Source organism: Takifugu rubripes, unplaced genomic scaffold, assembly GCF_901000725.2.
Source record: "Takifugu rubripes unplaced genomic scaffold, fTakRub1.2, whole genome shotgun sequence".
NCBI classification, from domain to species: Eukaryota; Metazoa; Chordata; class Actinopteri; order Tetraodontiformes; family Tetraodontidae; genus Takifugu; species Takifugu rubripes.
In genome coordinates this window covers 68452-94657 of record NW_021821648.1, presented here as the reverse complement: position 1 = coordinate 94657, position 26206 = coordinate 68452, and the positions used below count along the sequence as shown (strand labels likewise).

General features: G+C 39.7%; 2 protein-coding genes across 3 annotated transcripts in view; one reads left to right on the top strand and one right to left on the bottom strand.

Moving 5' to 3' along the window:
* Positions 1–10051: 10051 nt before the first annotated feature.
* LOC115248675 (interferon-induced very large GTPase 1-like) overlaps positions 10052–26206 on the top strand; it is a 33114-nt gene continuing 16959 nt past the window's right edge. Inside the window, exon 1 of the mRNA XM_029832431.1 lies at positions 10052–10886. Within this exon, the coding sequence (XP_029688291.1) occupies positions 10232–10886 (655 nt within the window). The 5' untranslated portion in view covers positions 10052–10231. The remainder of the gene's footprint in view (positions 10887–26206) is intronic.
* On the bottom strand, positions 13543–26194 carry LOC115248678 (galectin-1-like). Of its 2 annotated transcripts, XM_029832440.1 has the most exons (5): positions 26013–26194; positions 25771–25850; positions 25523–25694; positions 25224–25363; positions 13543–13657 (listed from the first exon to the last, which is right to left on the bottom strand). In XM_029832440.1, exons 1-5 carry the CDS (start codon positions 26019–26021, stop codon positions 13651–13653), a joined length of 408 nt encoding a protein of 135 aa, XP_029688300.1. In that variant the 5' UTR covers positions 26022–26194; the 3' UTR covers positions 13543–13650. The 2 variants fall into 2 exon arrangements, with proteins under 2 accessions (XP_029688300.1, XP_029688299.1); XM_029832439.1 differs by lacking the exon at positions 13543–13657 and having other exon boundaries at positions 25049–25363; positions 26013–26181.

Below are 26206 nucleotides of genomic sequence, written 5' to 3'. Positions count from 1 at the left end.
AAACAGACTGGTCCCAGTACCCTGAACTGGCTGCAGAGCTGATGATATCAGGGCACCCAATCGAGCTGATGGATGGTGATGCAGGTCATGTGCCTATAACATGGATCCCAAGACTTTTAGAAGAAGTCATCCAAAAACTGGGTGACAAGAGAGTTTTTGTTTTGTCCGTTTTAGGCATCCAGAGCAGTGGAAAATCAACAATGCTGAATGCCATGTTTGGATTACAGTTTGCAGTGAGTGCTGGCAGATGCACAAAAGGTGCATTTATGCAGCTGCTCAAAGTGTCAGACGAGATGAGGGACCTCCTGAAGTTTGATTATGTTCTGGTGGTGGACACTGAAGGACTTCGTGCTCTTGAGCTAGCAGGTGATAGTACTCTTCATCGTGACAATGAACTGGCCACATTTGTCGTAGGTCTGGGAAACATGACACTGATCAACGTCTTTGGAGAGAACCCCTCTGAGATGCAAGATGTTTTGCAAATTGTCGTCCAGGCTTTCATGAGGATGAAGGTCGTTAAACTTTCTCCCAGCTGTGTGTTTGTTCACCAGAATGTTGCAGATGTAGCAGCTGCAGAAAAGAACATGGAGGGAAGGCGACGTCTGCAAGAAAAACTGGACAAGATGGTTCAACTAGCTGCAAAAGAGGAGGTTTATGACGCTCAAAGCTTCAGTAGAGTCATTTCATTTAATGTGCATGAAGATGTCAAATACTTTGCCCAGTTGTGGGAGGGAAGCCCACCCATGGCTCCTCCCAATCCAGGTTACAGTGAAAGCATCCAAGATCTGAAGAACTTTATCATCTCTAAAGCTTCACAGTCCACTGGGATTACTTTATCACAGTTCAAAAGCAAAGTTCAGGACCTGTGGAATGCTCTGTTGAATGAAAACTTTGTTTTCAGCTTCAAGAACACTTATGAAATATCAGTGTACAGAAGACTTGAGGTAGCGTATGGGAACTGGACCTGGACCCTGAGAAACACGATGTTGGCTGTTGAAAACCAGCTTTACGTCAAAATTGAAAATGGAACAGTTGACAAAATCAGTCACCATGATCTTCATAACCAACTCAACGAAGCATGTGAAAAAATAACAAAAGGTCTGACAGATTATTTTGACAAGGATGGAGACAGTGAAGTACTGGCTCAGTGGCGAAGCCGGTTTGAGACCAAAATCAAAGAGTTTCTTGATGGAATGGTGGAGCAAGTTGCAAAAAAATTAAATGCTGTTATCCAACAGAAAGAAGCTTGTAAAAAACTGGATGAAAGGAAGACAGAGCTTGAGAAAAACCTGCTACAGAAGAGCAAAGAGCTCGCTGTGACGTTAAAGGACAAAGATAAAAAGGAACTTCAGAAACACTTTAACTCTCTTTGGGCTGAATGGTTTTCAGAACTAACAGCACACACAAAACCGATTGCCAATATCAGCATAGCAAAAGATGTAACAGTCGTTCTGACGGAGCTCGGTTTTGAATGGAAAATGATTAATCAAACAAAGACCAGCGGCAGTTACAAAAAAATCCCGGAGGCTGGAAATTACAGCTGTTATGTGACTAGAAAGCACAATAATCAAGACGAAGGCCAATTAAATTATGTACAGCAAGGTTATAAACGGGCTAAACAATTTTTCATGAGAGGACGTCTTTCTAATGAGGAACAGAAACTGATCAGAGACTTGATCAGTGCCGTTGAAGAAGAGGCTCTCACAACAATAAAAGCCAAACCAGTGGCAATAACAGGCTATAATATTACATACTTGCAAGAAGTAGGCAAAAATGTAATAAAAGCAGTGGAAGCCTTTGACTCTGGGAAGAAATTCACTCTGAACAAAGAGTTTAGTATTAAGCTGGTTTTGTATGTATGTGACAGATTAAAGAGCTGGCTCGAAGACTCCCACACAAAATTCAAACACAACAACGATGTATACATTTATGCTAAAAGCAAGAAACCACAATTCTCTAAAGCTTTCAAAGCCTTCTGCAAAGACAGCTCATCATCTGTGGTCTTTGGAGGATTGATCTGTGACCAACTGAAGGATTCCACCATTGAGGCCTCCTGTATCGACTCAGCCACAAATCTAGCTGATGAGATGAGATGTAACCATCCAGTGTTCAATGGGAACAGGACGAACCTGGAGAAGCACATGATGAAAATGTTGGCTGAGAATGAAGACTTTGATGGTTTCATGACCTACATCCGTAAACCGAAAACATATATGGAGACATTCATTGGAAAAGAAGTAGAGAAATACATCAAAGACAATAGAGATAAGGTACAAAATATTCTCAAGAGGAATGTTGAAAACATCACAGAGCTTCTGATAAAAGCTTTGCACGATGCAACAAAAGCAGTAAAAACACAGAGAGGAAACATTGAGATGTGGGTGAAAGAATTTTCCAGGCTGACTGAACATAAGGTTAAATTGAGTATTAGTTGTGAAGGTTTCAGTGACATAGACAATTGTGACTTTCTTGAAGAGCAGATAGAAACAGGTCTCACATCCAACAAGGAGATGATGGGAGATCTCTCACCTGATGAGATCAAGAAATACAGGCTGCAGCCTGATCAGATCCTGATTGACCAGCTGTGTAACTGCTGCTGGGTCACTTGTCCATTCTGTTCAGCTGTTTGCACCAACACGGTAAAGGACCACAGTCCTGACAAACACAGCGCCCCTTTTCACAGACCCAATGGGGTCAACGGTTTCCATTTTTGTGGCACAAGAATTTTTTCCGTTGAGTCCTGCACAACTTTGGTTGCAAGTGACCAGGCCTTCAAGCCTCATCGTGATTCAGATGTGACCATACCTTTCAAACAATATCAAAAAGCTGGAGAGAGACATGCCTCATGGGAGATTACTTCTGATGGATCATTGCTGCCTTTTTGGAAATGGTTCACCTGTCGATTTCAAAAGGAGCTTGAGAAGCGCTACGACTTACGTTTTACTGGGTATGGAGAAATCCCCAATAACTGGGGAGAAATTAAGAAAGAAGATGCCATCAAAAGTCTGGATGAACTGTAGCCTCAAACACAAGCCTATGGTTGAGAACTGGAGGGTTGGTTGAAATCTTGGAGCAACAGCAACACTGAGCATGAAGCTATTCTCCAGTCTTTTGATGCAGAGTGGAAGGGAAGAGAAAACTGCTGACAAAATACTTTTGTTTCCATTTACAGCAGTATACATTCTTCATATAAAGCCTGCTTTAGAAGTGTTGCTATGATGATGTCTTGAAAAAATTCTATGTAAATTCTATAAAAATTGGATGTAAATTGAGTGACAGGATGTGACAAAATGATTCGAAAATGTTGAGTTTCAAAATTCATGTATGATGTTTTGCTTTGAATGAAAAGGCAAAATGTTTTGGCTTCATTAAAGAAAGATAAGAGATTCCTCTCTTTTGATTTGCTGGACTTTAAATCTAGTTTGCAATTGTGCTTAAATTAAATAATCACCTTTGTGTTAGTTTTTGTTCTCATCTTTCATCAAATTGGGAAGGATCTTAGAAATCTGTTTTTTCTAGTTTTACACTTGTTTTTGTGTTCAGTTGTATTCAGAACTATAAAGTCACTTGCTGTCATCAGTAAATGTTAATCATCATGTTAATCATTCCAACATGTTGGCTTCACCTGCAGGTGAGGATCAAAGTGGGCAGGATGAAATATTATCCTCATTATTATCATCAACAGTTTAAAGGCTGTAAAATTAGGAACATTTTCAATAATAAATATATTACAGAATAATTAAAGTGTTGATTGATTTCTTTTTTACACACATTTTTTGTTGATATAAGAGCTGTCAGATTAATCAGGGATTGCCCTTTTTTTTTACATTTCTTCCCTATTTTATTGGATTGGGGATGGATGGAAATGAAAGTGAACAGTTCAGCACTGATGTCCTTCAGCAAGGCCTCTACACCACCAGCCTCCTGCAGACATCAAGCATCGAGCATGGCTGGACACAGATTTGAACGGACCCACAAGATGCTACCAACGTCCTTTTTGACTCTTTTAGTTCTGATTGAAGGGGTTTAATCAAACTGGCTCTGGCAGTGGTTTGAGAAGAGGAGATGCGAAAAACATCTCAAAGGCAAACTGTTTGTAGAGTTACAACAGCATTGCCTGTTTTATTTTCATCCATCCATCCATCCATCCTCGGCGGTAGAGGATGGATGTTTTATTTTCAATCACGACAAACTTTTTCTGACCTGTAATACAGCAAAATGTATCTAAGTAAAATGCACAAGGTGTTTAACTGTGTCAAAAAGATCATTGTGCCCAGATTGTGAATTGGAGTTTGCCCGTGCTTTATGACTTGTGTCAGTGGATAATGATCACCTGTCCTCGTGTCTGCTGAGTCACAAGCTTTAAGAGAAAAGGAGCTGAATTTTACTTTCACTTGTGGCTCACGCAAAAACAAGAGTTCACTGAATGGCTAAAATGCACAGTGTGATCTCATGTAAAGCAGCAGCAGAACCTAATCCATCGGATCAGCCTCCTTTGTTCCATGGTTCACCTCTGATGCTAAATAGGGAGAAACTGTATATTCTGATAGCTTTCTCTCAGAGCAGCACTGATTTTCTTTAGCAGTTTGAACTACAGTCACATGACCTCCCAGACCAGCTTCCACTCCAGGAATGTAGCGACGAGCCCTGGCTGCTCAGGACCCTTCACCACGGCTACTTCATTCAACCCCTTTTGAATGACCCTTGCCATTGCAGTGTGACCCTAATCAAATTAATTTAACCCTTTACATTAACTCTTTTTTGAAAATATTATTAATATTGCTATTGCTGCTGTTACTATGTTGTTGTATAACTATAAATAGGATTATTTTAGGATAATAATAATTATAAGAAGAAGAAGAATTAGTTTACAAGAAAGCAGACTGGCATTTACTTTTACCATTTTAAATGTGCACAGGTTTAGGGTTAGGTGATTGTTTTATATGCACAACTTCAGTGACCCTTGCACTGAAGTTGTGCATGTAAAATAATCACCATCTGATATTAATCGGTGCTGAAGGCACACGAAAGAGAAGGTGAGTGCTCTCATTCAACAGACTAACTTCATGTTATCTTAAAGTCTTTTTGAGTGGATGAAAGGAAAACAACAAAAATTGATATTATGCAAATATGCCATTAATGACTTCTAAATTTGAGGTCTGAGTAAAGAGCTACACACACAAAATTCCAACTATCTTCAATCATTTATTCAAACTTTTATGTGACAACATGGGCTTTCTGCTTATCTGACTATCTAAACTAGTCTTGAATGATCCGAATTTGAAATCCTAAAGAGCAAGAATGGCATAAATTGGAAAAGATGAAAAGAGATTGATTGTAGAGATTTACTGTTTTCTATATAATATGTGTGGTCAAAGGCAGGTGAGGAAGATATAAAAAAATAGTTTATCAGCCTACATAAAAAAGACCTTGTGAAGCCTCCAAAACCCCTAATTAGAGAAATCTAATGCTGTTGAGTTCACCAAGGGGAAGTATAGAATTACTCTGAAAGACAGAGACCCCATGATTCCTTTCAGCTTGAGTCCAGGGGTGAGGTCTCTGGAATCAGGTCGCATGAAGTCTGCAAAAAGGGAAAAGCTGCAAAGAAGGTGATGGATTTAATCAAGGAACATGATGTTTCTGAGATTAAAGACAAATTCCTTCTTTGTCGAGGTGATCTGTGGCAGACTGAAAAATTAGTGACAGTGACCCTGCAACAATAAAAAAATTAACAGTTTTCATTTACAAAAGTAAAGCTAACAATATAATAAAGTTATTTTTTAATAAAATGTGTGTCCCAGAGGCAGAATTTGAATGTGCAAATAATGCCGTTAAGTGCTGCTGATCAAATGCTGAATAATCTACTCTGTTCAGTTTATTTATAAGTCTGATGTGTTATTAACTTTGAAAAATAGTTCTTGAACTATCTCTCATGAGACTGAATTGACTGTCATGATCTGCCTATAAATGACATCCTGAACCACAGCCAACTGGGAAACGGTTGAACCGAGCTTTACGTGGATCCACTTCCCATCTTTTTCCGAACCTTTTATTGTGTATTTAGGCTCTCCCTCCCCAAAATCCAGTGTTTCCTCTCACCTGTTTTGAACCATTTCTCTCCACATTCTGGTCTTTACCAGAACGTTACAAGTCAATTTTGTTTAAAGGTTAACTTGTATTTTACAGGAGGTGACCCACTGGTGCTCCAGGACTTATGGGATTCTAAAATCAAGATGTCTTCAAGTGACGAAGGTAATTTTTTAAGTTTTAAAAACTATTGTACACCTCAGTTACATCAGTGTAGTGATGAAATAGTAAAAGTATTGTAGTCAATATATAAAGTTGAGATTTATTTTATTTTTCTTCTGTATATTAATATCAAAGTTCTCTGTGTATTTTGTTTCAGTGGCAGCTGAACTCACACTTGTGTTAGTTGGTGACACCAATTCCATGAAGACGGGATCACAAAACATCTTATTTGACCATGACAAGCAAGCAAATGTGGAGCAGATTTCAGAGGGACTGTACGACTTATGTGGTCGTCACATCTCAGTCATTAATCTGCTCGGTCACCAAAAGAGTGAAACGTGTCAGTTGAATAAAGGCGTTCATGCCTTTATTTTACTGGTGTCCAACAGTCATCATGAAAGCTCTTATAGAGCAGGACGTCAGTGGTTAGAGAAAGCTTTTGGAGAGGAATCGTTGCCATATTTGCTGACAGTTGTGACTCACGAGTCTGATGAACAATGTAAAAGTGCATTGACAAACCTGAAAAGAGACGATAGTTTTAATGACAAAAGATACCACACATGCAAAAAAGGTATGACAGACCAAAGAGAAATGTTGGCACTGTTGGAAAAGGTAGACGTCATGGTCCAAGAAAATAATCCCAGCTGTTACACCCGACCCAAGTGTGAGGGAGCCCATGAAGAAGACAAGATCAAGTCCTCAGAGTTCCAGGGAAATCAACAAGGTAAGTTTGACAGAGAGAGAGAGATGAAATAAGTGTAAATTACTCAGTTACATTGAACAGCAAAAACAATCCCTCCAGCAATGTAATTAAAACTAATCTAAAAAGAATCTCAAATTTCACTGCAACATTTTAAGAGAGGTGCCAGAAAATCCAACATTTTGGACAGCAACAATCAGGTTGGACTGTTAATATTGAGACACTTTCCCATTAAGGTAAATCAAACGTTCATTGAGCCTTGAAAATAAGCTGTGGCTTGAATCTCCTGCAAAGGTCACTGTTACACATGTATTACATGGTAATAAAGTCAGTATCAACAAAGGTTCAGACTTCAGATGGTTCATCACGTTAAACTGTTCCTGTCTCATCTCGTTCTGACTTTGTAATAATCACATTTTAAATATGTTTCAGATTCTTTATATCCAGCTATGGATGAAACCAGGAGAAAGGTAAAAAAAAAAATTCAGACACAGGAACAGTTCATTCACATTCTGCAGTATTGTGCTACCTCGGGCTTCACAACATGCACAATTCTCTGCTTATTTGTAGCAGCTGCCCAAGTCGTCTGATGAGTCTACTATGAAGACACCAGAAGCTGAATTCTCCAGTCTCCTGGGAAGACTTTGCCTTCAAGACAAGTACAGACAGAAGCTGACTCCTGCTGACTTCCTTAAAATACGTCCACCTCTGGAACAGGAGCCTGGCACATGTGAGAAGGATGTTGTTCTTATGTTTTCACAGAGGTTGATGTTGTTAGACTACACAGCCAGATATATTCCTATCACACAAGATGATCCAGATCCAGGACAGTCAGATCTTGTTCCACAGTCCAGCACTGTTGAGGCAGAAAAAGATGTTTTTGCTGCATTTCTTTATATGCCAGACAGTAGTGAATCAAAACAGCAAAGTGTGCATCCCATGGACATACAAATGGCACTTTTTCACTGCTCAGACAGCTTTTTAAAGCAGAATCTAATAACTAAATTATCCCAGTGTCAGTACGCCCTACCTTTGCTTGTTCCTGACCCAGTCACGATGGATATCCAATGTCCATTGTGGACTTTCAGACAAATAAAGAAAACAAGGAAAGCAACAGGAAACCAAGATAATTCAAACACTGTCACATTGAAGACTGTGCCAATCTGCAACGCCAAGACACCCGTGGTGTCATTTTTCCGCCTGGGTTCACTGTCGCTCTCCAAGTCTCAGCTGATAAACAATTTGATCAGCAGCCGTCATAACACCTTCTACCACAGAGACTGCCAGGGAAGCACCAAAACTCGCCATTTGATGGAAGGAGTAGCAGAGATTGCCTGGTACTGCCCTGCTGGTAAATCCAACGATGCGTTCACTGACTGCACTGCTTTCTGTAACCTTCACGGTGATGCTCGGCTTCTGGAAAAGCAGCGCAGCATACTGAGTGAAAAATCCTCAGTCACTGTTGTTCTCATCTCTGCTCGGAGTGAAAGTGACATAAACCTTATTGAAGACCTCATGAAGTCTACAAAGCCTCTAATTTTACTTATTGTTGAAGAGAAATCCAATACTGTTCAGTTCACCAAGGGGAAGTATTCAATTGGTCTGAAAGACAGAGGCCAGTCAAATGTTTCTGAAGAGTTGAAAAGAATCATTCAAAATATTCTAGCTGGACCCCATGATTCCTTTCAGCTTGAGTCCATGGCTACGGTCTCTGGAATCAGGCTGGATGAAGAAGACGAAGCCTGCCAAAAGGGAAAAGCTGCTGCAGAGAAGGTGATGGATTTAATCAAGGGACATGATGTTTCTGCGATTAAAGAGAAATTCCTCACTTGTCAAGGTGAAATGTGGCAGAAGTGGTGTGACACAAACAAGAAACAGTATCGCCTCAAAGACCAAGCTGAGATGGATAAAAGCCAAAAGCAGCAGAAACTGAAAGAAATTAGAGAAATTCAATGTAGGAATTTTTGTGGTGAACTTGTAAATGTATTTGTTGAAGGCATCTCATCTCTGACGCCCAGTGAGAAAGAGTATTTCCTGAAATGGACCCAGCTCTTAATAGACGACCTCACCACAGAGAATGTCTCTTCAATTCTCCAAAACTATCATGGCACATGGTCAGAGGTGTTGATGTTGAAAGAGAAAACGTAGCAGTCCGATCAGCTCAGAGCAAAGCAACAGGAGCTTGAACAAATATCAGAGAAACTACATAAAGCAACGTTCGGCTTGGAGCACATCTATAGAGAAATGGGTCAGATCTATGAAGCCCATGCATCTCTGCAGAAACAACCACTGACAGGACAAACAGACTGGTCCCAGTACCCTGAACTGGCTGCAGAGCTGATGATATCAGGTCACCCAATCGAGCTGATGGATGGTGATGCAGGTCATGTGCCTATAACATGGATCCCAAGACTTTTAGAAGAAGTCATCCAAAAACTGGGTGACAAGAGAGTTTTTGTTTTGTCCGTTTTAGGCATCCAGAGCAGTGGAAAATCAACAATGCTGAATGCCATGTTTGGATTACAGTTTGCAGTGAGTGCTGGCAGATGCACAAAAGGTGCATTTATGCAGCTGCTCAAAGTGTCAGACGAGATGAGGGACCTCCTGAAGTTTGATTATGTTCTGGTGGTGGACACTGAAGGACTTCGTGCTCTTGAGCTAGCAGGTCATAGTGCTCTTCATCGTGACAATGAACTGGCCACATTTGTTGTAGGTCTGGGAAACATGACACTGATCAACGTCTTTGGAGAGAACCCCTCTGAGATGCAAGATGTTTTGCAAATTGTCGTCCAGGCTTTCATGAGGATGAAGGTCGTTAAACTTTCTCCCAGCTGTGTGTTTGTTCACCAGAATGTTGCAGATGTAGCAGCTGCAGAAAGGAACATGGAGGGAAGGCGACGTCTGCAAGAAAAACTGGACAAGATGGTTCAACTAGCTGCAGAAGAGGAGGTTTATGACGCTCAAAGCTTTAGTAGTGTCATTTCATTTAATGTGCATGAAGATGTCAAATACTTTGCCCAGTTGTGGGAGGGAAGCCCACCCATGGCTCCTCCCAATCCAGGTTACAGTGAAAGCATCCAAGATCTGAAGAACTTTATCATCTCTAGAGCTTCACAGTCCACTGGGATTACTTTATCACAGTTCAAAAGCAAAGTTCAGGACCTGTGGAATGCTCTGTTGAATGAAAACTTTGTTTTCAGCTTCAAGAACACTTATGAAATATCAGTGTACAGAAGACTTGAGGTAGCGTATGGGAACTGGACCTGGACCCTGAGAAACAAGATGTTGGCTGTTGAAAACCAGCTTTACGTCAAAATTGAAAATGGAACAGTTGACAAAATCAGTCACCCTGATCTTCATAACCAACTCAACGAAGCATGTGAAAAAATAACAAAAAGTCTGACAGATTATTTTGACAAGGATGGAGACAGTGAAGTACTGGCTCAGTGGCGAAGCCGGTTTGAGACCAAAATCAAAGAGTTTCTTGATGGAATGGTGGAGCAAGTTGCAAAAAAATTAAATGCTGTTATCCAACAGAAAGAAGCTTGTAAAAAACTTGATGAAAGGAAGACAGAGCTTGAGAAAAACCTGCTACAGAAGAGCAAAGAGCTCGCTCTGATGTTAAAGGACAAAGATGAAGAGGAACTTCAGAAACACTTTAACTCTCTTTGGGCTGAATGGATTTCAGAACTAACAGCACACACAAAACCGATTGCTAATATCAACATAGCAGAAGATGTAACAGACGTTCTGATGGAGCTCGGTTTTGAATGGAAAATGATTGATCAAACAAAGACCAGCAGCAGGTACAAAAAAATCCCAGAGGCTGGAAATTACAGCTGTTATGTGACTAGAAAGCACAATAATCAAGACGAAGGCCAATTGAATTATGTACAGCAAGGTTATAAACGGGTTAAACATTTTATCAGCGGAGGAGGTCTTTCTAATGAGGAACGGAAACTGATCAGAGACTTGATCAGTGCCGTTGAAGAAGAGGCTCTCACAACAATACAAGCCAAACCAGTGGCAATAACAGGCTATAATATTACATACTTGCAAGAAGTAGGCAAAAATGTAATAAAAGCAGTGGAAGCCTTTCACTCTGGGAAGAAATTCACTCTGAACAAAGAGTTTATTATTGAGCTGGTTTTGTATGTATGTGACAGATTAAAGAGCTGGCTCGAAGACTCCCACAAAAAATTCAAACACAGCAACGATGTATACATTTATGCTGAAAGCAAGAAACCACAATTCTTTAAAGCTTTCAAAGCCTTCTGCAAAGACAGCTCATCATCTGTGGTCTTTGGAGGATTGATCTGTGACCAACTGAAGGATTCCACCATCGAGGCCTCCTATATCGACTCAGCCACAAATCTAGCTGATGAGATGAGATGTAACCATCCAGTGTTCAATGGGAACAGGACGAACCTGGAGAAGCACATGATGAAATTGTTGGCTGAGGATGAAGACTTTGATGGTTTCATTACCTACATCCATACACCGAAGAAATATATGAAGACATTCATTGGAAAAGAAGTAGAGAAATACATCAAAGACAATAGAGATAAGGTACAAAATATTCTCAGGAGGAATGTTGAAAACATCACAAAGCTTCTGATAAAAGCTTTGCACGATGCAACAAAAGCAGTAAAAACACAGAGAGGAAACATTGAGATGTGGGTGAAAGAATTTTCCAGGCTGACTGAGCATAAGGTTAAATTGAGTATTAGTTGTGAAGGTTTCAGTGACATAGACAATTTTGACTTTCTTGAAGAGCAGATAGAAACAGGTCTCACATCCAACAAGGAGATGATGGGAGATCTCTCACCTGATGAGATCAAGAAATACAGGCTGCAGCCTGATCAGATCCTGATTGACCAGCTGTGTAACTGCTGCTGGGTCACTTGTCCATTCTGTTCAGCTGTTTGCACCAACACGGTAAAGGACCACAGTCCTGACAAACACAGCGCCCCTTTTCACAGACCCACTGGGGTCAACGGTAGAAGTTTTCGTGACACAACAATTTTTGTCGTTGAGTCCTGCACAACTTTGGTTGCGAGTGACCAGGCCTTCTACCCTCATCATGATTCAGATGTGACCATACCTTTCAAACAATATCAAACAGCTGGAGAGGAATGTGCCTCATGGGAGATTACTTCTGATGGATCATTGCTGCCTTTTTGGAAATGGTTCAACTATCGATTTCAAAAGGAGCTTGAGCAGCGCTATGACTTACGTTTTACTGGGGATGGAGAAATCCCCAATAACTGGGGAGAAATTAAGAAAGAAGATGCCATCAAAAGTCTGGATGACCTGTAGCCTCAAACACAAGCCTATGGTGGAGAACTGGAGGGTTGGTTGAAATCTTGGAGCAACAGCAACACTGAGCATGAAGCTATTCTCCAGTCTTTTGATGCAGAGTGGAAGGGACGAGAAAACTGCTGACAAAATACTTTTGTTTCCCTTTACAGCAGTATACATTCTTCATATAAAGCCTGCTTTAGAAGTGTTGCTATGACGATGTCTTGAAAAAATTCTATGTAAATTCTATAAAAATTGGATGTAAATTGAGTGACAGGATGTGACAAAATGATTCGAAAATGTTGACTTTCAAAATTCATGTATGATGTTTTGCTTTGAATGAATAGGCAAAATGTTTTGGCTTCATTAAAGAAAGATAAGAGATTCCTCTCTTTTGATTTGCTGGACTTTAAATCTAGTTTGCAATTGTGCTTAAATTAAATAATCACCTTTGTGTTAGTTTTTGTTCTCATCTTTCATCAAATTGGGAAGGATCTTAGAAATCTGTTTTTTCTAGTTTTACACTTGTTTTTGTGTTCAGTTGTATTCAGAACTATAAAGTCACTTGCTGTCATCAGTAAATGTTAATTATCATGTTCATAATTCCAACATGTTGGCTTCACCTGCAGGTGAGGATCAAAGTGGGCAGGATGAAATATTATCCTCATTATTATCATCAACAGTTTAAAGGCTGTAAAATTAGGAACATTTTCAATAATAAATATATTACAGAATAATTAAAGTGTTGATTGATTTCTTTTTTACACACATTTTCTGTTGATATAAGAGCTGTCAGATTAATCAGGAATTGTCCTTTTTTTACATTTCTTCCCTATTTTATTGGATTGGGGATGGATGGAAATGAAAGTGAACAGTTCAGCACTGATGTCCTTCAGCAAGGCCTCTACACCACCAGCCTCCTGCAGACATCAAGCATCGAGCATGGCTGGACACAGATTTGGACGGACCCACAAGATGCTACCAACTTCCTTTTTGACTCTTTTAGTTCTGATTGAAGGGGTTTAGCTAAGGTCTCAGCTTTTGATAAACTGATGAGTTAAATGTATTTTTTAGTCAGCTCAAATTTCAACCTGCTCGGTAAAAAATACACATACACATTTGTGTATGAGCAAATATTCAGTGATCAAAAGCAGAACTCAGCTTGGTTCAAATTTGACAGACCCTGTAAAATCGAACCTACAATGTCAAACATTTTTTCTTGTCCTATTTAGCTCCTTTTTGATCAACTACTTGGCTTAAAAAAGGAAACACACAACGATCTGAGATTTAAATGGTTTATGTTTCTCTGTCCTTGTGAATATTTTATGGAACTGTAACCATCTAAATCCTGTTAGTGATTATTGCCCTCCAGTGGAAGAGTCTGACCATGTAAGTATCTCTTAGCAGATCTTAAAAGATGTCAGTTTGAAGTCTCCACCAATCCTGATGTAACTGATGACATCAACACTCTCCTGGTTTGGAAACTTGAATTCATGGTCATCGGTAATTTCCACTTCAAACACATCTCCAGCCAGCTTCAACACAATCTGAAGAAGAAGAAAACAGAATAAATTAGAATGAAATGAGGTTCTGCTCCAGGCTGGTTATCACTATGTGATTGAGGGAATAGGTCTGCATTTCTTTCTATAAACTGTGGCAGCTTTTAGGACAAAACATGACAACAATTCTCAACAAATCTCTCTTACCTTGACTTCCTTGCCTCTGTGTAAGGGGTTGGGTATTTCCCTTCTCTCTTCACCCCAACACCCAGCTGTCTTTGAGTTAAAAACCAGAACAGATCCATCAGTGTTGTCATGGAAACGAGGGTTAAAATGGAGTGCCAGGTCATTTGCATCATTGCCATTTGGGAGGCAGGATGCAGTCAGGCAAGGAACAGGACTCCCCTAGGGGGAATAGACAAGAAAGGGCACCTGGCTCGACTTTTCAAGAGCCTGTGCGACAGATTAGAGTGAAGTTAAAGTGACTAAAAAACAGAGCCCACCTGGTCTGATACAAGTGGGTGTTAGCCGAGAAAAAAAGTGAGCTCTTCCTTCATTTTCTGCAGTATTGCAGTACTTCTCTTCACAACATGCATGATTCTCTGATCGTTTGGACAGAAGATGACTCCTAGTGACTTCCTTAAAATATTTCAACCTCTGAAACAGGAGCCTGACCCATGTAAGAAGGATCTCGCTCTTACTTTTCTACAGAAGCTGATGTTGTTAGAGGTCACCTTGATATCAATGCTCTTGTGTTTGGAAACTTGGAAACAGGAATTTCCAGAATAAAATGAGGTTTTGCTCAAGGCTGGTTGTCAATATGTGACTGAAGAAATAGGTCTTCGTTTGTGGCAGCTTATAGGACAAAACATGATGACATTTCTCAGCAACTCTCTCTTACCTTACCTTACCTTACCTTACCTTACCTTACCTTACCTTACCTTACCTTACCTTACCTTACCTTACCTTACCTCCTACCTCTTGTTTGATCCCAAATGAGATTATTAATCTGTATATTTTTAATATATTTATAAATAATATTAAAAGACTATACATATATTACATGAAAACATATCACAACAAATACAGGTTTGATTAAATATTAAAGTATTATACAGTTCTTTAAAAAACAAAAAAAGTAAAAACCCGACAGTCACATTTCAGCTGGAAAACACTTCGCTTATTTATTTTCTTATTTTTTTGCCAAATGTAAAGGTTACTCGATTGCATAACCTCAGTGGACTGAATCTTTGAGAATCTCCTCATTGTTATCAGCCTTTTGTACTCATTTATTTGGCTTCTGCTCATTTTTGCTTAGTTCTAATTAGAGCAGAAAGTAGATGAGCTGCGCTTATCAAGTGGGTGTCATCAGCAGATGATGACCTCAGTCAGGAGGTAAAGGTGTTTGGTTTGTTCCCTGTATATAGTGTACAAGTAGACAGACGTACTGAAACATGCTAATTGCGACAGGTATACCTTCTTGATTTGTTTCTAGTCCCTACATCTGTGATCATGACAGGGCAGTTTAAGATGGATGTTTCTGGGGAGGGTCCCTAGCAGGGGCTTATGGACACCTCAGATTCAGTAGATCTCAGCCCTCGTCACCAAGGTATTGAACCTGATCGACAACCTTGACTGTCTACCGATTTACAGCAGCAATTTATTGCTGCTCCTACAGAAGGGGTTCTGGATCATTGAACTAAAGATCAGCTTCTAAAATCACAATGGCGTGCAAAATCAAACTGGCTCTGGCAGTGGTTTGAGAAGAGGAGATGCGAAAAACGTCTCAAAGGCAAACTGTTTGTAGAGTTACAACAGCATTGCCTGTTTTATTTTCAATCACGACAAACTTTTTCTGACCTGTAATACAGCAAAATGTATCTAAGTAAAATGCACAAGGTGTTTAACTGTGTCAAAAAGATCATTGTACCCAGATTGTGAATTGGAGTTTGCCCGTGCTTTATGACTTGTGTCAGTGGATAATGATCACCTGTCCTCGTGTCTGCTGAGTCACAAGCTTTAAGAGAAAAGGAGCTGAATTTTACTTTCACTTGTGGCTCACACAAAGACAAGAGTTCACTGAATGACTAAAATGCACAGTGTGATCTCATGTAAAGCAGCAGCAGAACCTAATCCATCGGATCAGCCCCCTTTGTTCCATGGTTCACCTCTGATGCTAAATAGGGAGAAACTGTATATTCTGAAGTTGTGCATATAAAATACGGTAATCACCATCTGAGATTCATCGGTGGTGAAGGCACACGAAAGAGAAGGTGAGTGCTCTCATTCAACAGACTAACTTCATGTTATCTTAAAGTCTTTTTGAGTGGATGAAAGGAAAACAACAAATTGATATTATGCAAATATGCCATTAATGACTTCTAAATTTGAGGTCTGAGTAAAGAGCTACACACACAAAATTCCAACTATCTTCAATCATTTATTCAAACTTTTATGTGACAACATGGGCTTTCTGCTTATCTGACTGTCTAAACTAGTCTTGAATGATCCGAATTTGTTTGAAATCCTAAAGAGCAAGAACGGCATAAATTGGAAAAGATGAAAAGAGATTGATTGTAAAGATTTACTGTTTTCTATATAATATGTTTGGTCAAAGGCAGGTGAGGAAGATATAAAAAACATAGTTTATCAGGCTACATAAAAAAGACCTTGTGAAGCCTCCAAAACCCCCTAATTTTACTTATTCTTGAAGAGAAATCCAATGCTGTTGAGTTCACCAAGGGGAAGTATAGAATTACTCTGAAAGACAGAGGCCCCATGATTCCTTTCAGCTTGAGTCCAGGGGTGAGGTCTCTGGAATCAGGTCGGATGGAGTCTGCAAAAAGGGAAAAGCTTCTGCAAAGAAGGTGATGGATTTAATCAAGGAACATGATGTTTCTGAGATGAAAGACAAATTCCTTCTTTGTCAAGGTGATCTGTGGCAGACTGAAAAATTAGTGACAGTGACCCTGCAACAATAAAAAAATTAACAGTTTTCATTTACAAAAGTAAAGCTAACAATATAATGAAGTTATTTTTTAATAAAATGTGTGTCCCAGAGGCAGAATTTGAATGTGCAAATAATGCCGTTAAGTGCTGCTGATCAAATGCTGAATAATCTACTCTGTTCAGTTTATTTATTTATTAGTCTGACGTGTTATTAACTTTGAAAAATAGTTCTTGAACTATCTCTCATGAGACTGAATTGACTGTCATGATCTGCCTATAAATGACATCCTGAACCACAGCCAACTGGGAAACGGTTGAACCAAGCTTTACGTGGATCCACTTCCCATCTTTTTCTGAACCTTTTATTGTGTATTTAGGCTCTCCCTCCCCAAAATCCAGTATTTCCTCTCACCTGTTTTGAACCATTTCTCTCCACATTCTGGTCTTTACCAGAACGTTACAAGTCAATTTTGTTGAAAGGTTAACTTGTATTTTACAGGAGGTGACCCACTGGTGCTCCAGGACTTATGGGATTCTAAAATCAAGATGTCTTCAAGTGATGAAGGTAATTTTTGAAGTTTTAAAAACTATTGTACACCTCAGTTACATCAGTGTAGTGATGAAATAATAAAGTATTGAAGTCAATATATAAAGTTGAGATTTATTAAGTTTATTTTATTTTTCTTCTATATATTAAGATCAAAGTTCTCTGTGTATTTTGTTTCAGTGGCAGCTGAACTCACACTTGTGTTAGTTGGTGACACCAATTCCATGAAGACAGGATCACAAAACATCTTATTTGACCATGACATGGAGCAGATTTCAGAGGGACTGTACGACTTATGTGGTCGTCACATCTCAGTCATTAATCTGCTCGGTCACCAAAACAGTGAAACGTGTCAGTTGAATAAAGGCGTTCATGCCTTTATTTTACTGGTGTCCAACAGTCATCATGAAAGCTCTTATAGAGCAGGACGTCAGTGGTTAGAGAAAGCTTTTGGAGAGGAATCGTTGCCATATTTGCTGACAGTTGTGACTCACGAGTCTGATGAACAATGTAAAAGTGCGTTGACAAACCTGAAAAGAGACGATAGTTTTAATGACAAAAGATACCACACATGCAAAAAAGGTATGCCAGACGAAACAGAAATCTTGGCACTGTTGGAAAAGGTAGACGTCATGGTCCAAGAAAATAATCCCAGCTGTTACACCCGACCCAAGTGTGAGGGAGCCCATGAAGAAGACAAGATCAAGTCCTCAGAGTTCCAGGGAAATCAACAAAGTAAGTTCAACAGAGAGAGAGAGAGATATGAAATAAGTGTAAATTACTCAGTTACAATGAGCAGCAAAAACAATCCCTTCAGCAATGTAATTAAAACTAATCTAAAAAGAATCTCAAATTTCACTGCAACTTTTTAAGAGAGGTGCCAGAAAATCCACCATTTTGGACAGCAACAATCAGGTTGGACTGTTAATGTTGTGACACTTTCCCATTAAGGTAAATCAAACGTTCGTTGAGTCTTGAAAATGAGCTGTGGCTTGAATCTCCTGCAAAGGTCACTGTTACACATGTATTACATGGTAATAAAGTCAGTATCAACAAAGGTTCAGACTTCAGATGGTTCATCACGTTAAACTGTTCCTGTCTCATCTCGTTCTGACTTTGTAATAATCACATTTTAAATATGTTTCAGATTCTTTACATCCAGCTATGGATGAAACCAGGAGAAAGGTAAAAAAAAAAACCCTCTAAATTCAGACACAGGAACAGTTCATTCACATTCTGCAGTATTGTGCTACCTCGGGCTTCACAACATGCACAATTCTCTGCTTATTTGTAGCAGTTGCCCAAGTCGTCTGATGAGTCTACTATGAAGACACGAGAAGCTGAATTCTCCAGTCTCCTGGGAAGACTTTGCCTTCAAGACAAGTACAGACAGAAGCTGACTCCTGCTGACTTCCTTAAAATACGTCCACCTCTGGAACAGGAGCCTGGCACATGTGAGAAGGATGTTGTCCTTATGTTTTCACAGAAGTTGATGTTGTTAGACTACACAGCCAGATATATTCCTATCACACAAGATGATCCAGATCCAGGACAGTCAGATCTTGTTCCACAGTCCAGCACTGTTGAGGCAGAAAAAGATGTTTTTGCTGCATTTTTTTGTGTTCCAGACAGTAGTGAATCAAAACAGCAAAGTGTGCATCCCATGGACATACAAATGGCACTTTTTCACTGCTCAGACAGCTTTTTAAAGCAGAATCTAATAACTAAATTATCCCAGTGTCAGTACGCCCTACCTTTGCTTGTTCCTGACCCAGTCACGATGGATATCCAATGTCCATTGTGGACTTTCAGACAAATAAAGAAAACAAGGAAAACAACAGGAAACCAAGATAATTCAAACACTGTCACATTGAAGACTGTGCCAATCTGCAACGCCAAGACACCCATGGTGTCATTTTTCCGCCTGGGTTCACTGTCGCTCTCCAAGTCTCAGCTGATAAACAATTTGATCAGCAGCCGTCATAACACCTTCTACCACAGAGACTGCCAGGGAAGCACCAAAACTCGCCATTTGATGGAAGGAGTAGCAGAGATTGCCTGGTACTGCCCTGCTGGTAAATCCAACGATGCGTTCACTGACTGCACTGCTTTCTGTAACCTTCACGGTGATGCTCGGCTTCTGGAAAAGCAGCGCAGCATACTGAGTGAAAAATCCTCAGTCACTGTTGTTCTCATCTCTGCTCGGAGTAAAAGTGACATAAACTTTATCGAAGACCTCATGAAGTCTACAAAGCCTCTAATTTTACTTATTATTGAAGAGAAATCCAATACCGTTCAGTTCTCGGAGGGGAAGTATTCAATTGGTCTGAAAGACAGAGGCCAGTCAAATGTTTCTGAAGAGTTGAAAAGAATCATTCAAAATATTCTAGCTGGACCCCATGATTCCTTTCAGCTTGAGTCCATGGCTACGGTCTCTGGAATCAGGCTGGATGAAGAAGACGAAGCCTGCCAAAAGGGAAAAGCTGCTGCAGAGAAGGTGATGGATTTAATCAAGGGACATGATGTTTCTGCGATTAAAGAGAAATTCCTCACTTGTCAAGGTGAAATGTGGCAGAAGTGGTGTGACACAAACAAGAAACAGTATCGCCTCAAAGACCAAGCTGAGATGGATAAAAGCCAAAAGCAGCAGAAACTGAAAGAAATTAGAGAAAGACAATGTAGGGATTTTTGTGGTGAACTTGTAAATGTATTTGTTGAAGGCATCTCATCTCTGACGCCCAGTGAGAAAGAGTATTTCCTGAAATGGACCCAGCTCTTAATGGACAACCTCACCACAGAGAATGTCTCTTCAATTCTCCAAAATTATGATGGCACATGGTCAGAGGTGTTGATGTTGAAAGAGAAAACAGAGCAGTCCGATCAGCTCAGAGCAAAGCAACAGGAGCTTGAACAAATATCAGAGAAACTACATAAAGCAACGTTCGGCTTGGAGCACATCTATAGAGAAATGGGTCAGATCTATGAAGCCCATGCATCTCTGCAGAAACAACCACTGACAGGACAAACAGACTGGTCCCAGTACCCTAAACTGGCTGCAGAGCTGATGATATCAGGGCACCCAATCGAGCTGATGGATGGTGATGCAGGTCATGTGCCTATAACATGGATCCCAAGACTTTTAGAAGAAGTCATCCAAAAACTGGGTGACAAGAGAGTTTTTGTTTTGTCCGTTTTAGGCATCCAGAGCAGTGGAAAATCAACAATGCTGAATGCCATGTTTGGATTACAGTTTGCAGTGAGTGTTGGCAGATGCACAAAAGGTGCATTTATGCAGCTGCTCAAAGTGTCAGACGAGATGAGGGACCTCCTGAAGTTTGATTATGTTCTGGTGGTGGACACTGAAGGACTTCGTGCTCTTGAGCTAGCAGGTCATAGTACTCTTCATCGTGACAATGAACTGGCCACATTTGTCGTAGGTCTGGGAAACATGACACTGATCAACGTCTTTGGAGAGAACCCCTCTGAGATGCAAGATGTTTTGCAAATTGTCGTCCAGGCTTTCATGAGGATGAAGGTCGTTAAACTTTCTCCCAGCTGTGTGTTTGTTCACCAGAATGTTGCAGATGTAGCAGCTGCAGAAAAGAGCATGGAGGGAAGGCGACGTCTGCAAGAAAAACTGGACAAGATGGTTCAACTAGCTGCAGAAGAGGAGGTTTATGACGCTCAAAGCTTCAGTAGAGTCATTTCATTTAATGTGCAGGAAGATGTCAAATACTTTGCCCAGTTGTGGGAGGGAAGCCCACCCATGGCTCCTCCCAATCCAGGTTACAGTGAAAGCATCCAAGATCTGAAGAACTTTATCATCTCTAGAGCTTCACGGTCCACTGGGATTACTTTATCACAGTTCAAAAGCAAAGTTCAGGACCTGTGGAATGCTCTGTTGAATGAAAACTTTGTTTTCAGCTTCAAGAACACTTATGAAATATCAGTGTACAGAAGACTTGAGGTAGCGTATGGGAACTGGACCTGGACCCTGAGAAACAAGATGTTGGCTGTTGAAAACCAGCTTTACTTTAAAATTGAAAATGGAACAGTTGACAAAATCAGTCACCGTGATCTTCATAACCAACTCAACGAAGCATGTGAAAAAATAACAAAAAGTATGACAGATTATTTTGACAAGGATGGAGACAGTGAAGTACTGGCTCAGTGGCGAAGCCGGTTTGAGACCAAAATCAAAGAGTTTCTTGATGGAATGGTGGAGCAAGTTGCAAAAAAATTAAATGCTGTTATTCAACAGAAAGAAGCTTGTAAAAAACTGGATGAAAGGAAGACAGAGCTTGAGAAAAACCTGCTACAGAAGAGCAAAGATCTCGCTGTGACGTTAAAGGACAAAGATGAAAAGGAACTTCAGAAACACTTTAACTCTCTTTGGACTGAATGGATTTCAGAACTAACAGCACACACAAAACCGATTGCCGATATCAACATAGCAGAAGATGTAACAGAGGTTCTGAAGGAGCTCGGTTTTGAACAGCAAATGATTAATCAAAAAAAGACCAGCGGCAGTTACAAAAAAATCCCAGAGGCTGGAAATTACAGCTGTTATGTGACTAGAAAGCACAATAATAAAGACGAAGGCCAATTAAATTATGTACAGCAAGGTTTTAAACAGGCTAAACGATTTTTCATGGGAGGAGGTCTTTCTAATGAGGAACAGAAACTGATCAGAGACTTGATCAGTGCCGTTGAAGAAGAGGCTCTCACAACAATACAAGCCAAACCAGTGGCAATAACAGGCTATAATATTACATACTTGCATGAAGTAGGCAAAAATGTAATAAAAGCAGTGGAAGCCTTTCACTCTGGGAAGAAATTCACTCTGAACAAAGAGTTTAGTATTAAGCTGGTTTTGTATGTATGTGACAGATTAGAGAGCTGGCTCGAAGACTCCCACAAAAAATTCAAACACAACAACGATGTATCCATTTATGCTGAAAGCAAGAAACCACAATTCTTTAAAGCTTTCAAAGCCTTCTGCAAAGACAGCTCATCATCTGTCTTTGGAGGATTGATCTGTGACCAACTGAAGGGTTCCACCATCGAGGCCTCCTATATCGACTCAGCCACAAATCTAGCTGATGAGATGAGATGTAACCATCCAGTGTTCAATGGGAACAGGACGAACCTGGAGAAGCACATGATGAAATTGTTGGCTGAGGATGAAGACTTTGATGGTTTCATGACCTACATCCATACACCGAAAACATATATGGAGACATTCATTGGAAAAGAGGTGGAGAAATACATCAAAGACAATAGAGATGAGGTACAAAATATTCTCAGGAGGAATGTTGAAAACATCACAAAGCTTCTGCTAAAAGCTTTGCACGATGCAACAAAAGCAGTAAAAACACAGAGAGGAAACATTGAGATGTGGGTGAAAGAATTTTCCAGGCTGACTGAGCATAAGGTTAAATTGAGTATTAGTTGTGAAGGTTTCAGTGACATAGACAATTTTGACTTTCTTGAAGAGCAGATAGAAACAGGTCTCACATCCAACAAGGAGATGATGGGAGATCTCTCACCTGATGAGATCAAGAAATACAGGCTGCAGCCTGATCAGATCCTGATTGACCAGCTGTGTAACTGCTGCTGGGTCACTTGTCCATTCTGTTCAGCTGTTTGCACCAACACGGTAAAGGACCACAGTCCTGACAAACACAGCGCCCCTTTTCACAGACCCACTGGGGTCAACGGTTTCCGTTTTCGTGGCACAACAATTTTTTTCGTTGAGTCCTGCACAACTTTGGTTGCGAGTGACTGGGTCTTCTACCCTCATCATGATTCAGATGTGCATTTTCCTTTCAAACAATATCAAACAGCTGGAGAGAGATATGCCTCATGGGAGATTACTTCTGATGGATCATTGCTGCCTTTTTGGAAATGGTTCACCTGTCGATTTCAAAAGGAGCTTGAGCAGCACTACGAGTTACGTTTTACTGGGTATGGAGAAATCCCCAATAACTGGGGAGAAATTAAGAAAGAAGATGCCATCAAAAGTCTGGATGAACTGTAGCCTCAAACACAAGCCTATGGTGGAGAACTGGAGGGTTGGTTGAAATCTTGGAGCAACAGCAACACTGAGCATGAAGCTATTCTCCAGTCTTTTGATGCAGAGTGGAGGGAAGAGAAAACTGCTGACAAAATACTTTTGTTGCCCTTTACAGCAGTATACATTCTTCATATAAAGCCTGCTTTAGAAGTGTTGCTATGACGATGTCACGAAAAAATTCTATGTCAATTCTATAAAAATTGGATGTAAATTGAGTGACAGGATGTCACAAAATGATTCGAAAATGTTGAGTTTCAAAATTCATGTATGATGTTTTGCTTTGAATGAAAAGGCAAAATGTTTTGGCTTCATTAAAGAAAGATAAGAGATTCCTCTCTTTTGATTTGCTGGACTTTAAATCTAGTTTGCAATTGTACTTAAATTAAATAATAACCTTTGTGTTAGTTTTTGTTCTCATCTTTCATCAAATTGGGAAGGATCTTAGAAATCTGTTTTTTCTAGTTTTACACTTGTTTTTGTGTTCAGTCGTATTCAGAACTATAAAGTCACTTGCTGTCATCAGTAAATGTTAATTATCATGTTAATAATTCCAACATGTTGGCTTCACCTGCAGGTGAGGATCAAAGTGGGCAGGATGAAATATTATCCTCATTATTATCATCAACAGTTTAAAGGCTGTAAAATTAGGAACATTTTCAATAATAAATATATTACAGAATAATTAAAGTGTTGATTGATTTCTTTTTTACACACATTTTCTGTTGATATAAGAGCTGTCAGATTAATCAGGGATTGCCCTTTTTTTTTAACATTTCTTCCCTATTTTATTGGATTGGGGATGGATGGAAATGAAAGTGAACAGTTCAGCACTGATGTCCTTCAGCAAGGCCTCTACACCACCAGCCTCCTGCAGACATCAAGCATCGAGCATGGCTGGACACAGATTTGAACGGACCCACAAGATGCTACCAACGTCCTTTTTGACTCTTTTAGTTCTGATTGAAGGGGTTTTAGCTAAGGTCTCAGCTTTTGATAAACTGATGAGTTAAATGCATTTTTTAGTCAGCTCAAATTTCAACCTGCTCGGGATCCACTGGTAAAAAATACACATACACATTTGTGTATGAGCAAATATTCAGTGATCAAAAGCAGAACTCAGCTTGGTTCAAATTTGACAGACCCTGTAAAATCGAACCTACAATGTCATCAAACATTTTTTCTTGTCCTATTTAGCTCCTTTTTGACAAACTACTTGGCTTAAAAAAGGAAACACACAACGATCTGAGATTTAAATGGTTTATGTTTCTCTGTCCTTGTGAATATTTTATGGAATCGTAACCATCTAAATCAGGGGTTTCCAAACTTTTTGCAAAGAGGGCCTGATTTGCTAACGTGAAGATGCCCGGGGGCCAGTAGATCCTTCTGATGTTTTTTTAACCAGAAAAGTTACATGCAAATGTACACTATTATAAAACAATTTTCATTGTCACAATTCTCTTTATTTTTCAAATGGCAATGTAACCAAATATAAGCCACTCAGGCAGACGTGAACGACTCTAAAAACACAATTCTGCCTTTAATTCATATCTGGAGAGTCAGATAACATTGAACACTGAACTGTATGGAATACCTTAAATTTCCATGAGTTTGATAAATGTAATGCAAAGTTGTCTGTTATCATTCACGTTTAAAACAAGTAAATTTTGCTCTTTTACAAGATCTACAAGAAAGGAGGAATTACATTTTAGTGATTTATTTTTTCTGTTAGTGCCAGCGGGCCATAAATAATACACTGTAAGACTGAAGTTGCGGGCCGTATGAAATCTTACCGCAGGCCGTGATTGGCCCCCGGGCCGGACTTTGGACATGCCTGATCTAAATCCTGTTAGTGATTATTGCCCTCCAGTGGAAGAGTCTGACCATGTAAGTATCTCTTAGCAGATCTTAAAAGATGTCAGTTTGAAGTCTCCACCAATCCTGATGTAACTGATGACATCAACACTCTCCTGGTTTGGAAACTTGAATTCATGGTCATCGGGAATTTCCACTTCAAACACATCTCCAGCCAGCTTCAACACAATCTGAAGAAGAAGAAAACAGAATAAATTAGAATGAAATGAGGTTCTGCTCCAGGCTGGTTATCACTATGTGATTGAGGGAATAGGTCTGCATTTCTTTCTATAAACTGTGGCAGCTTTTAGGACAAAACATGACAACAATTCTCAACAAATCTCTCTTACCTTGACTTCCTTGCCTCTGTGTAAGGGGTTGGGTATTTCCCTTCTCTCTTCACCCCAACACCCAGCTGTCTTTGAGTTAAAAACCAGAACAGATCCATCAGCGTTGTCATGGAAACGAGGGTTAAAATGGAGTGCCAGGTCATTTGCATCATTGCCAAGGTCAATATGGAACCTGGTTTGATCCCAAATTAGATCATTAAAGTGTTGGAAATACATCTATGAAAGTATATTAGGTGTGTTTGTTTTACCTGTCTGCATCATGCAAAACAAACCCCTTAATCTTCAGCTGATCTCCAGTTCTCAGCATCACATCCTTTAATTCAAGTTGCTGTAGACATAGATATTAACGTTTGTTTTACCAACATTGTTTTATAAGCTCAAACGAAGTCATAAACAGTCAAGCATCAAACAGACATGAGAAAAATACATCTATAATCACTTTTTAAAAAACAACTGTATAATTATTATATATTTTTTAAAAATACTGTACTATGCTCATTTTGGGTGTGGTTCAGACCTCTGGAGATATGGAAGCAGTTGATGGCAGCATCAATACGTCCTAGACAGCAATATTGTACTTTTGAGACTGATGTTTTTCTCACTATATAGCGGGAGAAACAACAGCTCCTCTGAAGAGATTCTATGCATCTTTCTTTCCTTATGACAGTTAATTGGATCATCTAT

What these genes read in the sequence shown, in the direction of transcription:
- LOC115248678 (XM_029832440.1), bottom strand. An exon ending in GTTTTGCATGATGCAGACAG is followed by an intron (nt 25,695 to 25,770) that starts GTAAAACAAACA and finishes GGATCAAACCAG; the next exon opens with GTTCCATATTGACCTTGGCA. An exon ending in ACAGAGGCAAGGAAGTCAAG is followed by an intron (nt 25,364 to 25,522) that starts GTAAGAGAGATT and finishes CTTCTTCTTCAG; the next exon opens with ATTGTGTTGAAGCTGGCTGG.